Raw genomic sequence first — 16,647 nt, 5'->3', positions numbered from 1 at the left:
ATCCTGACCAATGAACCGAAGGGCAAGTCTGCTTGATAAAAAGGGACGTGAAGAGGGACACTCCTTTTAGGGGATTTTTGTTAGCCACTGTCATCAAATCCCCAGCAGCCATCGTAGGGCCATGCAGGGACACACGGCCCTAATGATGGAACAGAAAGAGTCTGGCTCTGAACAAATGCTGGCCTGGCCGTGCCCTGGGTTTTTCCTACACATGCTAATAAAACCCTCTTGTTTCTCTGTCACCTTTCATCAAGATCTATTATTTGCAGCAAAAACATCCTCACCAAGCCACTATCTTTTTTGCAAAATGAAGGAAGGGAGGGTTGGTCAAAACAAAAGGAAATAGGTGAAGGCTCCAGTTCCCACACTAAATGCAGAAGAATGAGGTGAGGCTCTGACCAAGAGGGAGTAGCTGAGGAAAACGTGCCCTGCACATCTCTCCATCTAGAGCAGCAGTCGCCAACCTTTCGGACCTCATGGACCACCAGTGGTCCGCGGACCACCAGACGGCAACCGCTGATCTAGAGTAACCCAAAGAGAACCAGAGGCCATCCTTTGCAATTTCAGGGGCAGAACACCATTAAAATGTCATCATCCTATTGGATGAAAGTCTAATTTCTTATATTTCTCCTTTTCCTACACAAAGTGGCACCACAGACACTATCCTATACATAGCTTGCTTTTTTCCCCCACAAATAACATCTGGGTGAACTTTCCATTTCACACATAGAAAGCCTCCCTCGTATGAGATCTAATGCCAATAGATCCTTTGGATCACGTGACATTCCATAGGAAATGATTCTATAGACGACATTATTTTCAGCATTTTGAAGAGCATCCTAGTTGGAAGTCACCAAGAACACAAGGCACTTCAGAACAGCGGAAACCACCCCAACTGTTTTAATGAGTGTTTAGACTTTGCTACAAATGAAATACAACATTCCCTTCATTGTGCTTCTTTCTGCCTGGGGTCCTGAACTTGCTGTCCCTCTGCCTGGAGGGTCTTCACTCCTCCTCTTGCCGTCTTTCTCAAATCTTAGTAAGGCTTCCTGGGTCTCTTCATTAAAATGGGAACACCCTGCGCCCTCCTCACTCCCTATTCCTCATCGTCAATTCATTCTCTCCAGAACACTCTTCCTCTAACACACTGTACGTAACTTTATGTAGCCTGGTTTCTGCCCTTTCCTCCTGAAAAGAATGTGATTCTTGCCTCTTTTTCTTTACTGCTGATTCCCTAGCACCGAAGGAGCACAGAAGAAGCAGATGTTGCCAGAACGGAAGCATCAGATGGCAACCACACAGAACATACAACCAAAATTGGTCTTCCTAGCGTGGCTACTGCCGATGATTCAATGATGAAGCAGGAGACAACATCCAAGAAAGGGAAAAATAGCATGAGATCTTTTCAAAATAGGTAAAGATGCATAAGTTAACTTCTGGAATGTTCATTACAAAAGAGAAGGTTGCGGATCTCAAAACGATCCAAAGACCCATGAGGAATCAAAAAGAATGTCTTTCCAAGAGGCCACTTGGACCAACTGCCAATGTTGGTCCAAAAAGAAGATGGATGACCAGGATAGAGCAGGTGGAAGGCAAGAAATTTCTCTTTTCCCTGTATCTTGATGATTTGAAGAGTTAAAAATATAAGGGAGAAAGAGAAAGGAGAAGAAACCAGGCAGAGAATGCATTCATTCATCAGAAACTGACCTCACATTCAGGACAAAACCAGTCCCCCTCTGGTTCCGATGTCAGTCTCAGACACTTAGCGTGATAAACCCGGGGACAGAGCTCACAGCAAAGGACTTGGCCTTCCCGGTGACAAACCCAGCAGTAGAAATCATTCCGTCCATCCTGCGGTACAACATCAACAGGGTCTGTGGTGAGTGGCTGCTTCATATAGTAAAACGGACCATGTCTTAGTTCTGACTGGAATGTAGGCAAGAAAGACAGGTTTGGTTTCAAAACAAATGTGCATTCTCAAAAGGAATTTTAACAAACACATCAAGAAACAACAAAAGACAATTACAGCATTTCATACATTAATTAAAAAGCCACCCTGGATTACACTACTCAATACATGGTTTACATATTAGGATGTTTTCCTTGCTTCTATTTTAAGAGGACATAGATTAAAAAACTAATGTCTAAGAATTAATCGGCAGCCCTATAGCAGGATAGCAAAATGGCTACAACCCAGGCATACCCGAGTTCAAATTTTAGCTCTACCAGCTACATGACCCTGGACAGGTCTCTTAACCTCTCAGCTTCAATTTTCTCATCTGTAAAATGGGTACGATAATACTTAACTTCATGGTATTGTGGTTGGGATTAAACGGGATGATACAATGCATGCATTTAACACAGTGCCACCATTACTAATATTGCTGATATAGTTAAGAGCCCAATATATGGAAGTCTAAATGTGCAAAGCCAACAAAATAACGTCAGTTTGCCCTGGGATTCTTTCAACATCAGGCTTTTGGAGAATAGATCCATTGGATTTGAGTCACCAAAGAATGATCACCCATTTTTTACTAGTACGTCTACCCTGAATGCATATAACAATACTATGAGCCAACAAGAGGCTTCCTGAAGCCGTGATTCTTAAACATGGTAGGTCCCCATCGACCAGGAGCTACATCACCTACTTAGGACCAACAATGGCAGAAAGATGAGATGGGCAGCCAATTCACAGGAGCCAGACCCCTTAGTATTTCTTATCCCGAAATACTAAGAGCAATAGTTCCCTAATGATATAATATAGAACCCAGCAAAGCCACACTCCAAACACATAAAATCCCTCAGATGAAACTCGTTAGGAAAATGTCTATCGGAAACCAGTAAGAAATCCTGCTTTGGAAGTCGATAGTCTGGTGGTAAACATCAAAATGACCTGGGGCAACTGGCCATGTGACCTTAAGAAGGCTCCTCAATCCACTTTCGGCCTCGATTCCATGCACAATGGCTTAGTCACAGCCCTAGTACCTAACCTCTGAATAAACCTTTTTCTTGTTCTTCATTAAAACATTACAGTTTCCTCCATAAAGATCTCATATACTGGTTAGAGACTGCATAATGTTTGTTGGTACTGTTAATGGCATCTTTTTCTACTATATTTTCTAAATAGTTATTGGTGGTACACAGAAATGCTGCTAGATTTTTTAATTGTCCTCACATATAAACAGTTCTAATACTTTATTGATTAAAAAATCTTATCTCTGAGGCACTGGCCAGTGTTTTTCATGGTTAGAATGTTGACCCACACACCAAAAGGTCAAGGGTTCAATTTCCAGTCAAGGGCAAGTCCCTGAGTTGCAGGTTTGATCCAGTGTGTGAGATGCAACCAATTAATGTGTCTCTTTCACATCAATGTTTCTCTCTCCCTCCCCCTCCCTTCTTCCCCTTCCCTCCCTTCCTCTCTCTCTAAGAATCAATGGGAAAATATAATCAGTGAGGATTAACAACAACAAAAAAAACTATCTGAGTAATGTCAGTTTTGTCCGTTCATGCCTCCTATCGTCACATTACTTTTCTTTTTTCCTTACTTTTTAAAAATATTTTTATTGATTTTGGAGAGGGAGAGAGAAAACCATCAATGATTAGAGATAATCACTGATCAGCCACCTCCTGCACAACCCACACCTGGGATCAAGCCCACAACCTGGGCATGTGCCCTGACCGGGAATCAAACCGTGACCTCCTGACTCACAGATCTACACTCAACCACTGAGCCAGACTGGCCGGACTTTCTGGCTAGAACCCCCAGGATAATGGGGAAAAGTGGCCAAGATTGCAGGCACCTAGGTCTTGTTCCTGGTTTTTATTATGAGGTTTTAATGCTCTCAAATGCCTGCTCTTCCTTGATAAAGAGCCTCACAGATGCCTGGCAGATCCTCATTATCCAATCCTTCTAAAGCTCCTACTCTCGTTTCTACTAAGAAAACAACTAAGACTTTCAAGAGTGATTGCACTGAGGGGCGGGGGAGCATGCAACAAGGAAAGTAGAGGATTATTACTTCAAGGTAATGGCACCAAACCTAGGGACAGAGGTAAGCTAGGGCTCTAAAACCTGGCTCCCCGATGGCCCACACGGGGACATATTATATACAGGAAAAATTAATTATGGTTATTAAATATTTTTAAAAAGAATAAAAAATTTAGAGAAATAAGAAAAAGTTAAAGGTCCAACAAGATAGAAAATCTATCTTGTTATTCTCTGATTAAATTGGCTCCCTAAATTTCCATATATATTTGAGTCAGTGTCTGAACTTTTTGTCTGTCTGTCTATTGACAAACCAGTAACGTGTTTCCATTACTGGTTTAATAAATCTTATATGGCTACTGTTCATTCAAAAGGAAAGTAAAATCCATTGACCAGAAAATAAAAATCATGGTGATTTACGGGAGTTGGGGTCCTGGCTGTACTGATTGGTTGATCTTGTATCAGGTCCTGATGTAGTTTCATGATGGTGTGATAGGTAGTGTTGATCCACTTATATGGGCCTGGGGCATAAGACATCTCCAATTTCCAAAAGCAGAGCAAATTCTCAATCTAGGCCTTTTCAATTCCTCATTTCTCATGCTGCAAACCAAAGTGCCATAGGCAGGGGGCGCCCGGTCACAGACTGCCATCTAGCCTCCATTTCCAAGACAATAGGTCTTGGGCAGCTGCTAGGCAGGGGCCTGGTGGCAAGCCACAAGCCAGGATCACCAAACCCACAGGCTAAAAAGCCCCAAGTTAGGGACCAAAATTGTTACCTGACTAAAGGGATCCATTTGCCGAGCGCATCAAAGCCCAATAAAACTCGAACAGGCGTTTGCAGCCAAGAAAGTAGGCTCCAAGCCCAGAGACACAGATAAGCCAGTCCTCTAAAACCTGGCTGCAGGGAATACACAGCTCTTGAGCCCAGTTATGTCCCTGTGTCACTTCAACAGTTAAGACAGACCATTTACTTGGTTTCCAGAGAGTAACACTGCTCCGATTCTTCCCACGTTACGGTTCTCAGCATACTGTCACACACACCATCTTCACTTTATCCTCACAAACACCCAGAGGGGTACTCGGGGTCTACTTGGTGAGTAGACTCGGGGTCTACTCTAGTCTTACTTGGTGAGAAACCAGGTTTAAAAGACTTCTCTGGGGAAACTGGGTGGAAAAGGTGAAGGGATTCAGAAGTACAAATTGGTAGTTACAGAGCAGTCACAGGGCCCTGGCTGGTGTGGCTCAGTTGGTTGAGCATCGTCCTGTGCACCAAAAGGTCACGGGTTTGATTCCCAGTCAGGACACATGCCCAGATGGTGGGTTTGACCCCCAGTCAGGGTCAGGGTGAATGCAGGAGGGAACTGATAGATGTTTCTCTCTCTCTCTCTTTCTCCCTTCCTTTCTCTCTAAAATCAATAAAAACATATTTTTTTTAAAAAGTAGTCACAGGGATATAAAGTACAGCATAGGAAATAAATATAGTCACTATATTGTATTGCTAATGTATGGTGCCAAATGGATACTTGAAATATCGGGGATCACTCTGTAAAGTGTATGCTTCTTCTAACCACTACGCTGTACACCTGAAACTAGCACAAGATTATATCGAATGTAAGCTGTAACTGAAAATAAAATTTAAAAAAAAAACTTATCTGAACTTTCTCTTGTCCCTGTGCCCTCTATAAGAGGATGATGGATGCAGAAGAGATTCTGATTGAGTGAACCCTGAGAGAATATTCTCTGTAGTTCAAAAATAATTTCTGCTTAATGCATAAAGCTGGAGGGAAAAAATCTGGGCATTAGGAAGACACGAGAAATATACCAGATGGGGGCACGGAAAGGTAACCTTATCTAGAGCAAAGGGTCTCAACTTCCGCACCAATGACACTGGGGCCAGAAAATTCTTGGGGTGGGGCGCTTTCCTGCTCACTCTATGTAGTAGCTATATAGATCCAATAGCACCCCCCCACCCATACACAAAATTCTGTCTACCCAAAATGTCTCCAGACGCTGCTAAACGTAACTTGGGGAACCAAACTGCCTTCAGTTAAGAGACACTAATGTAGCAGGTCTGTTTGGGTTTCTTTGGGTGCTTAGAAGAGGAAAAGAAAAGTTCTATTGAAAGATAAACTGTGGCCCTAGCCGGTTTGGCTCAGTGGATAGAACATCGGCCCTTGGACCAAGGTTCCCAGGTTCAATTCCGGTCAAAGGCCAAGTGCACGAGGCAACCAATCGATGTGTCTCTCTCCCATCAATGTTTCTCTCTCTGTGTCTTTCCCCCTCCCTTCCACTCTCTCTAAAAATCAATGGAAAAATATCCTCTGGTAAGGATTAGCAAACAAAAAGAAAGATAACCTGTTATATCAAGAAGGCAGAACTATCTCTAACTGAGTAGGGCCTTCCAGAATGCTTTTGTGGCTTCTGCAAGACAGCAGAAAGCCATAGTTCAGTGCCTGACTTCCTTTCAGTAAGCTAATGGGAAAATTCGAATATGGCTGCTGATCTCCCTAACTGGGCAACCCAAGTCCTTTCTATAGCACAGAAGCCAAAGGTTTGCCACTTCAGACAGTAGGTTTCTCCATGTCCTTGCCCTGCCCCACTCCGGGGTGGGGCGCGGGTGTTCCTGGGAGGGTCGCCAGGAGTTGGGCACCAGGCTGCTCCAATCTCTCAGGAGATCCCATCCTTTCCTGAACCGGGGACGCTGCTGCTGAGACCTAGCTCCCCGGTAATCTTGTCAATCAGATACCTGCCTTATCTGCTGCTTGTAAATGTTTCCTGCTCCATCAAAATCATCTGATAACCAATATGGAACATTTAAAACAGGAAAAGCAAATCATTTCAGGTTCACCCCCACAAGCATAAGGTGTGTTTACCAGCCTGCTGGGAAGGCAAACAGGTTGCGACCTGTGTTATGACAGGATGATTGCAGGCTCTGTAAGCAAATGTTCCGATTTCCCTGCTTCTCCCACAGGTGGGCTCAACAAGAAAATAGACAGGCTTGTCCATTCATTCCTGCAATGCCTGAGTCTACACCAAGAGCCGCAAACTTTTCACAATATGTAAATGAATGAATGTGGCTGTGGGCCAATAAAACTTTATTTACAAAAACAGGCTCAGAATATTGTTAACTATAGTTTGCGACTACAGTTGTAATAAGTATAGTTTGCAACCCCTGGTCTGCCTAAGCCAGAGAATGGATACTCTGGCTATTGTGTAAGCATAGGGTACATGTCGGGGATCCACAAATTCAAATTCCTACAGGGGCCACGTAGGTAACAAATAAAAAATAAAAAATAATAATAATAAATAAATAAATAAATAATAAATAAGACAGTCCTCTCTCCAGCTTTTGTTCTCCCGCACTGGATAAAAGCATGGGCCTTGCAGTAAGATGGACGACCTGGTCTTGGCGTGTGAGGAATGGCCCTGGCATTCAGCCTGGACTCGGGGAGGCAGCAGGAGGGCATAGCTCATGCCCACCCTAGGGGAGCACTTCCCCTAGGCTCCAGGGCTGAGGCAGCGAGGCAGGCACGTACCACGGTGCCACCTGACCTGGTACAACTGCTAATACACTGCCCCTGCCCAGCAAAGGACTTCTGTGAACCTTTCTCATTTTTAAGACAATGCATGGACCCAACAAAATAAGTCCTAGCCCACCCATTTATGACATGTATACACCCTGTACGTGAGGAGGGGATTTCTCTGCCATATCTGATCAAATATACACCTAAGGCCTTTTTGTACAAGTCTGTTACCAATTATTTCTAAATCCTTTGATGAGGGAAGGAGGGAGGGAGGGAGGGAGGGAGGGAAGGAGGGAGGGAGGGAGGGTCGGTCTTCCAAAAGGGCTCTTCAAACTCAAATGACCCAAGAATTAAAGGGAAGAAGGTATTTTGCAATCTAGGCCTCATGTCATTTGGGGACGAGGTATTTCTACTGCAGGTGCTTGGCAACCGGCCCTGCTCCACGGAATGCCAGGAGCACCCTTCCAGGCTTTGGGCCGTCCCCTCCAGCAATCCCAAGAAAAAACACCTACATGTTTTTAGGAGTGAAACCACTGGACCAAGAGGCATTAGAAATTAATTATAAGCATTAGAATACTTTTGCCCCCCAAAAAAATAAAGTATGTTTTTAAAGCTCTTCTTAAAATTCCCCCTAAAAGTATTGAATCCCCAATATATGAAAAATGGGTGAAATGGGCTTCAAACTTAAAAACTCAACCTGTATCTCCACCCGCTAATAAAAAGTTGCTACCAAAAATTGAAAAATATTGGGGGGGGGGGGGGGGGCGGGGGGGGGGTTTATAAGGCCAGAATGACTTTCTTTTTAGAACACTAGAATACAACAGAGAAATTAGAGTGAAGCCCTAGCAGGTTTGGCTCAGTGGATAGAGTGTCAGTCCACGGACTGAAGGGTCATGGGTTCGATCCCAGGCCCTGGTTCAGGGCACATGCAGGAGGCCAATCGATGTGTTTGTCTCACATCGATGTTTCTCTCTCTCTGTCTCTCCTCTCCCTTCCACTCTCTCTAAAAATCAATGGAAAAATATCCTCGGGTGAGGACTAACACAAAAAAAGAAATTAAGAGTAAAGGGAAAAAAAGGAAGGAGGTAGGGAACCTTGAAATGTACCAAAAATAAAAAGAACCCAAACACTTAAGAGAGCCAAAGGCAGAAGGAATGAGCGAAGCAGGCAGGGTGACACTAAAGGGAGGGGTGGGGAGTGGGGAAAACCGGAGCACACACAGGCCCTGCGTCTAAGGGGCAGGATCGCCCAGCCGGTGTGGCCAGAGTTGAATGTCGACCTATGAACCAGGAAATCACAGTTTGATTCCTGGTCAGGGCACATGACCAGGTCTCGATCCCCAGTAGAGGGCATGCAGGAGGTAGCTGATTAATGATCTTCTCTCATCCTTGATGTTTCTATCTCTCCCTCTCCCCTCCTCTCTAAAATCAATAAAAACATAAAATATTTTTTAAAATAATAAAGGGGCAGGATGTGCTCAGCTCCAACTGTTGTTAGAATTCTCCGAGTTCTATAGGAACTCAGAAATATAAGTTATCTAAAATCTCATAATCTTCAAATGTTGGGTGACTAACAGGAATTATATTATGTTGGTTAAACACGGCATTTGCGACCTACGATTTGGTTTTAATTCCATAATCCTAAAAGAAAGAAAGAGGCCAGGGAAGGGAATGGGAGAGGAAAGTGTCCAGAAGAATTAGTTCCTCTTAGGAAAGCAGATTCTGCATGAGAGGGGTTGCCGTTACCCGGCAAACGTTCTATGCTACACTGAATTACAGAGTCGACATCAGCCATTTCTTCTCTTTACAGCTAGGCCCATGGTCGGCAAACCGCAGCTTGCGAGCCACATGTGGCTCTTTGGCCCCTTGGGTGTGGCTCTTCCACAAAATACCACGTGCGGACGCCCACATACAGTGCGCTTGAAACTTCGTGGCCCATGCACAGAAGTTGGTATTTTGTGGAAGAGCTGGTATTTTGTGGAAGAGCCACACTCAAGGGGCCAAAGAGCCGCATGTGGCTCGCGAGCCGCGGTTTGCCGAGCCACAGTTTGCCGACCACTGAGCTAGGCTATTCTCCTTTGCCAGCTCCTAGCTGCTCAGCCCCAGGGAGTTTTGCAACCAAAAAACAAACCTACAAGCAACCTTATGATGTCCCCAGTCCCAACCCTTATTTGACAATGTAACTGAGGCTCAGAGACAGGAAACAACCGCCCAGGTCACACAGCCAGCCCCCAGGTGCAGGGGGCTAGAGAGAGCCCAGTCTCTAGGTTTGCGACACTTTCCCTCCAGTGTCTCGGTCCTGTGAGCTCTTCTACCAGGACTGAGGGTGACGGATTACTCAGGAGCATAATCGCGCCCCGTGGGTAGTCACCCATGCTTTGCTATTTTCCACATCCTGAGCGCGTTCTATATTCATAAGCTCCCACCCCGGGTCAAGCTCCCGGGAGACGAGACAGCAACCGTCGGATACTTTTCTGAGGACAATGGTCCAGAGGGGGGCATAGATTGGCAACCACATTAATGTGGTTAGGAGGTTTAAGTGTTATAGAGATGGTATTAACACAGGGATGGAGAAGGGAGAGACTAAGCATGAGCTGTCCAAGTTGGCCAGCTTCCAGAAAGAGAGACGGGAGCCAATTCTTAAAGGACAGGTAGGAACTCAAGTGTGTGTGTGTGTGTGTGTGTGTGTGTGTGTGTGTGTGTGTACGTGGACACACAGGGAGGAGGCGCAAGGAGGGGACAATATCTGGTTTGTGACTTATGGGCAGCTGGTGAGAAAATGTTGCCCAGGAACTTAATAGCTGGCTAAGTTAAGGTTTGGGGATTATCTGTGGCCTTCATGCTTCTTTCTTATTCTTTATAATTTCAACAGCGATGGTAGCTCCTGGGTGACAGGAGACCTAAGCTCAAAGGCAGCTTCTTACTCAAGCCGAGGAGGCACCTTAACCTCTCTAAGCCTCTGTGTTTTCATCTGTGAAATGGAGATGATGAGAGCCCTTACGCTAAGGGCTATTATAAACATTAACACTGACACCGGAAAATGGGGGGCGGGGAGGATCTGAAGCTATAATGTCATGTGACAGCACAGTGTAAGCACTGCTTTTATTATTACCAACACTATTATATATGTCTTTCACACTGCGATCCCCCAGAATTTATTTCAGACCCTCCAGTTTCGCCTCCTAATACAATTAGCCCTGTGCAGTCCAACACGGTAGCTGCAAGCCAGAGAGCCACTGACATTTAAACTAGAAACTCAGTTCCTCCATTACATTTGCCATCTGCAGCTGCTCAAGGGCCCCCCGTGGCTTGTGACTGTCATACCGAACAGCACAGGCCTGGGACATCTCTAGAGCTGCTGTTGTAGTTTGTGTGTTTATTCTATTGAGTGTAGGGCCTGGCTTAATTTTTATTATTATTATTAATTATTTATGTCACTTGGCTCAATTCATCTTAACAACCTTAGGAAATCAATAGTAGCAGCGTCATTATCCCCATTTCAGCAGATGGGAAAACGAGGCACCAAGAGGTTAACTTGCCCACAGCCACGGAGCAAAAAGCAGAGCTGGCATTTCGCTATATAATTTGAGAATGAAAATAGATTCGTGTGCAGAAACGTACCCTCTCACAGTTCTGGGCATTTAGCCGCTGCTAGGTCTCTTCCCGTGAAAGCAATAATCTTGTTTCCTTCAACCTCAAATCCCCAGAGCCCACTCCGGTGCTCCCTAACGCAGGAAATGCATGAATACATCCTTACTTAAGTGGTACCACGGGTCACCCTGCCTCCTCCAGTGTCAGGAGATTTGGCCTCCTGGTCTACTAAAGCATCTCTCTCTTTTTTTTTTAATCGAAAATATATCTAGCCTGCATCAGGTAATGTTAAAGCTAGGTTTCCTTAGTATGATCCAAGATGGCAAACAGATGTGCATGTTTAGTTGACTGGCCCTGGCTGCCCAGGGAGGGTGGGGTCTGCAGTCCAGGTCTCTGCACAGTGAGAAGGAATGGTGAGTAATTACCAGTCTACTGTGAGCAATGGGTGGGGTGGGAGCTGTCTCTCACCACAGACCTAAACCCATTATTTTACAGATGAGAAAACTGAGACCAGAAGGGAGCATGTCTCAGCCACACAAACACCTCCAGACGGAGGTGAGAGCCATCCTGCTGGCGTGGCCCAGGAGGAAAATACTCTCCAGCCACATGGGGGAACCCTCCTAAAGGACGAAACAGAAACCCAAGAAAAAGCCCCTGCCCTAAAGCACAATTTCTCTGTCTCATCTGGATGACTGCCCCATCCCCAAAACAGATCTGAAAACCCGCCACAAATTTCAACACAGGCCCTTTCTGAGCTGCCCTGTTCTGCTCTACGTCAATGACAGCCAGCGCCAGGCAGGTTGCTAAATGCCAAGAACACCGGCTCTTAAACCGCCCCCCCACCCCCGAGAGCTGCCGTCTTCTCACTCCAGCCTTTGTCCCACCGTGCGGACACCGTTCGTGGTGGCCCTTTACCTGCTCCTTATTGTTACTGTTCAGTAAGCCGGGTTTCTTTTTCTTTTTAATGGGGCTTGTGGATGTGTCCTGTGGCGAGTGGCCATTGGAAGAATGCGGAGGGCTGGGGAACTTTCTTTTCGGGGCTGTTCTGTCGGCGGAGCCAGGATCTGAAAGAGACACACAGGACCACACGTTTTACAGCAGTCAGGGAGGCCTTGGCCTCCTCGGGGAGGGGGCCGGGAGGACACAACCCATTTCGTTTTGGTGTTCCTCCTCCTTAGAATACACCCCCCACCCCCCTTTCTGTTACCCATCTCAGAGGTCAGATGGTCTTTCTGTGGCCTGCATAACATTTTTGTAACAAATTTAACTCACTACCAGAATATAAAAACTGGGAGACTTTACAAAATCACCTAGATTTTTGGCTTCTCTTAAAAAGAAACAGATCAGGACCTTCCTTCCATGGCCTTCTGGCAACAGATATAGATCTGAATACCAGCTAGCCATTTTTCCATGAAAACGTGTCCTCCGTTTTGCCACAATCCCCCCTTCCCTACTGATCTCTGATGACGAGGTGCTGGCCCAGCTACCACAAGTCCTCACACAGGCACTGGTATCGTCCTTTAGCCCAAAGAAATATTTTTCTCCACATCCGTTCCTGATGGCAAGAGCAGGAAACCATGAAAGATAGGCCAGGAAGGCCACACATTTAAGAAAGCAAAGGCAAACATACTTCTTTATGGAAGACAACATTTATTCATGTTTATCAGGCAAACCATGTGTAACTGTGCAAAATATAGATATATATATAACCCACCCACCAGAAAGTCCTCATGGCTCAGCCACCGCTGGGGATTATGTCTGCAACTCCCCTCCAAAGAGGCCAGCACAAATTACCTTCTCACTGAGTCTCATCCGTGCAATGCTAACCTCACCTTTGTCAATCCATTCTTTTCCATTTTAATTCTCCCAGAATCTCATTTAAACAGATATACTTCCTCCACCATCCAATCTTCACCTGCAAGACTGTGAATCCGTTCCATGCCCGACAGGTGACTTGTTAGCTTAGGAATGATACAATGGCGTGGCCTGGCGCACCTCCCGTGCTGAGAAATGAAAGCTACAGGCAGCGGAAGAGGAAAGAGCTATGCGAAGAATACAGGTGACGGGATGGGACGGGATGGGGGGGTCCAGAAAAATGGTTATCCCCAAAGACAGCCCGAGGACGTTCCTCCTCCAGTGGTAACCCCCAGGCTGCACCCTGTGTCACCAGCCTCCGTGTCTGGACAGGAGTCGCCGGGGGCAGATTAACAGGGTCCAAAAGGGCCACATGCAAGGCCTCCCGGTGGTTTTTTGGTCGGAAAGGCGGAGCAGCTTGCAGCAGGCTCGCAAAGCGAGACAGTGAACTGCTGTGACAAAATCCAGTCCCTGCTTTGGAACTCTCCAGTCTCACCAGACAGGCTTCGGGGAAATCCTGATCCAATGTCCAGGGTCTCTGCTGAGACACAGCCCTGAGAGGAAAGTCAATGCTAACCTTGAGGGAGAACAGACCCCGGAGTTCAGGGGTTCATCCCAACCGACATCAAAATGGAGGCCTGGAGAGCCCCAAGGGTTGGCCCAGAGGCACACAAGAGCCAGTTAGTGAGGAAACTCACTCGAGAGGTGCAGCCTGGGATTGGCACATTCCCCAGAGAAGCTTCCCCTGCCTGCAGGGACCCCCGCCCCCCCACGCCACCATCAACACTCTCACTTTCTCACACAGTCTTTGACCCAACAGTCCCCTCCTAGAAACACAGTCTACACACACAGGCACAGAGGAACGAGGCCCACACAAGAGGCTCCGCCACGGTGCTGTGAGCTGTATCTAGGACTGGAACAGACTTCAGGCCCACGAATAGTTGACTGGCCTCATAATCCTCTCCAGCCACACGGCGGGCTGTTCTGCGGCACGGAGAGGAATGAGGCACCTCCGAGTGGACTGGTGCTTGACGATCTCCAAGCTTCTGCCTCAGGTTTTAAAAAGCCACACCTGTCTAGCACCATTATCAGACCCACACACATGCCCCCACCCCAAAGTAATATATGTATCTCCGTTGGCATAAGCCTAGAATATTCCTGGATGAACACGAAAGTACAATAGAGTTCTAAATGGGGACTGGTGACTGCCTCGGGCGAGAAGAACCTGCTTGGATGTGGAAACGGGACTGTTTTTCATTGTGTAACCCTTGTGTACGGTACTTACCATGTGCCTGGACAACTCTATCAAAATAAAATAATGAAATATTTAGGAGGTTCAATTTCACATTTAAAAAAAAAAACAGCCCTAGCTGGTTTGGCTCAGTGGATAGAGTGTCGGCCTGCGGACTGAAAGGTCCCAGGTTTGATAGGAGACGTGCATGAGGCAGCCGGTCAATGATTCACTCTCATCATTTCTGTTTCTCTCTCTCTCTCTCCCTCTCTCTCTCTCTCTCTCTCTCTCTCTCCTCCCTTCCTCTGTGAAATCAATAAAGATATATTAAAAAAAAAAAAAGGCAGCAGGTGCAAACCAAAACCAGTAATGAGCGGATGACAGAGACCTGACTCAATAAAAAACATCACCATATGGACAGAGTTGGGGCTGATCAAAGGAAGGGAGGTGTTTGGAATTTCTTCTACGTAGACCTGATAAACCCAGTATCTTTTGCTCAGGTGTCAGACTGTGGGTTTTTAAGAAAGGTGTTTTGGGAACTCACAGGAGATGTGTTCCAGAAGAAATGGCATGCTGGCCAGGCAAAAACCAAAAGCAAGTGGACAAAGGTGTTGATTTTGTATGTGTTGCTCCATTTGTGGGTACATTTTAAAGGAAGAAAGTACATGAGGAAAGACACGCCAATGAGAAAACCAGGGCATGTTGGGGAGAAATTAGTGTCTTTTGATGTTTCTCAGTGGAACACGCACTACTGAATCTTGGAAGGGACAGCACTTTCTCATCCCAAGAACCACCTCGGCACCCTCCCACTCAAAGACATCAGGACTCCCAAACTGACAACAAAAAGTGCCCCCACAATAGTCCCAAACACTCCCAGGAGTGCTACTGCTGAGCTGGAACATGGGGCAGCCCCGCCCAACATAGCCAATCTTTGAAGCCAGAAAGAGCAATGACTCCCTCCAGAGTTAACGAGACTCCTCCTTGGGCAGTTCCCCACCTGCAACTGAGATCCCAGGAACGATGGTTCCCAGGATGAAGTCCCAAACTAGCAGCAGTGGTTTGTACTTGGGCATTCACTAGAAACGCACGTTCTCAGACCCCACACCAGAGCTACAGAATCAGAAACCCTAGGACAGGGCCCGACCATCTGTGGTTTCACAAGCCCTCTGGAGGATTCAGATGCATGCTGATTTGAGATGCTCTTGAGTGTGTGTTTGGGGGATGGACTCTGAGTTCTCAAGCCTAGAAAATTCTGAGAAGCCTCTCCTTACCACCCACAGCTGGCTGCCTGTGGGGCTGGTTTAGGACTAAGGAAATGGAAGTCATGCGAGGAGGCATGGTGAGAAAATAAAGACAGCTAAACAGGAGATAACCCCAGGCCACACTTGTAAAATGGGAGGAGAGGAGAGAAAGTAGTCAGACCAGAACTTTTTACCTGGAGCCCATGCATGTGCTCCAGGGACCCATGATCCATGTGTCACACACAGTTCTATATCTGAATGCAATTTCCTGGGAGGAAGGGCCATGCCTACTTCACCTTCTCCAAGGTGTCATCAGCAGTAAAAATTAAAAAGTACAAGGCTAGGACCTGGCCAGTGTTCCCAGTGGTTAGAGCATCAGCCAGAAGGGTCTGGGTTCAACTCCTGGTCGGGGTTCCCTGAGGGAAGCTACAAATGCATAAATAAGTGAACAACATATCTATGTGTCTCTGTGTCTTTGTCTCTCCCCCCACCCCCCGGTCTAAATAAATAAATAAGAGTACAGGGCTAGCCCTAACCGGTTTGGCTCAGTGGATAGAGCGTCAGCCTGAGGACTCAAGGGTCCCAGGTTCGATTCCGGTCAAGGGCATGTACCTTGGTTGCGGGCACATCCCCAGTAGGAGGTGTGCAGGAGGCAGCGGATCCATGTTTCTCTCTCATCGATGTTTCTAACTCTCTATCCTTCTCCCTTCCTCTCTGTAAAAAAATCAATAGTACAGGGCTAGAGGATCTTAAAGTCCTTTTGACCTTCCAAATTCTTTAATTCCATGGGAAAGGGAGGATCCTCTCTAGAGAATCATACACTCATAAGCAATTTACAGCTGAGCAGCCCATCAGGAAGCAGAAGGGGAAACCAGGGACCTGCTTGGCAAGTGGAGGGGTCTGACCCAAGACTGCCCACACCTCAAAGGATCCCAACCTTCTAGTCTCAGCCAACCATCAAGACCTCAATTCTGGCTACGAACGCACGGACTCCCTCCAGAGTTAATGAGACTTCAGCGGCTGCATCCAGAGGGTAGACATGTAACAGGTTCCAAACAACAGGCACATCTGTCAACAGCAACAGCTTGCAACGGAGGTTCTTAGGGAGAAAAATTGGGCCATGGTGGCCTCCAGAGGTATGAGACAGCGGGTCAGCACCCTGACATAAACACCTGCCCGCTCCAGGGGGGCAGCATCTCGGGGGGGTGCTGCAGACCTTGCTGTC

General features: G+C 46.5%; 1 protein-coding gene across 21 annotated transcripts in view; it reads right to left on the bottom strand.

The window, feature by feature from the left end:
* The window catches only part of ZMYND8 (zinc finger MYND-type containing 8), a 110,224-nt gene that overhangs the window by 64,372 nt on the left and 29,205 nt on the right, over nt 1-16,647 (bottom strand). For 16 of the 21 annotated variants that reach the window (XM_070420784.1, XM_070420795.1, XM_070420802.1 and 13 more), the window contains 2 exons: nt 12,012-12,160; nt 1,708-1,926 (listed from right to left, as the gene is read on the bottom strand). In XM_070420784.1, the coding sequence (XP_070276885.1) occupies nt 1,708-1,926; nt 12,012-12,160 (368 nt within the window). The remainder of the gene's footprint in view (nt 1-1,707; nt 1,927-12,011; nt 12,161-16,647) is intronic. The other 5 variants (XM_070420797.1, XM_070420800.1, XM_070420804.1 and 2 more) reach the window with 1 other exon arrangement.

This window comes from Myotis yumanensis, unplaced genomic scaffold (genome assembly GCF_028538775.1).
Source record: "Myotis yumanensis isolate MYYU_CA2020_CCGP unplaced genomic scaffold, mMyoYum1.0.hap1 SCAF_7, whole genome shotgun sequence".
In the NCBI taxonomy this organism is placed as follows: Eukaryota; Metazoa; Chordata; class Mammalia; order Chiroptera; family Vespertilionidae; genus Myotis; species Myotis yumanensis.
This window is presented reverse-complemented; position numbering and strand designations above follow the sequence as displayed.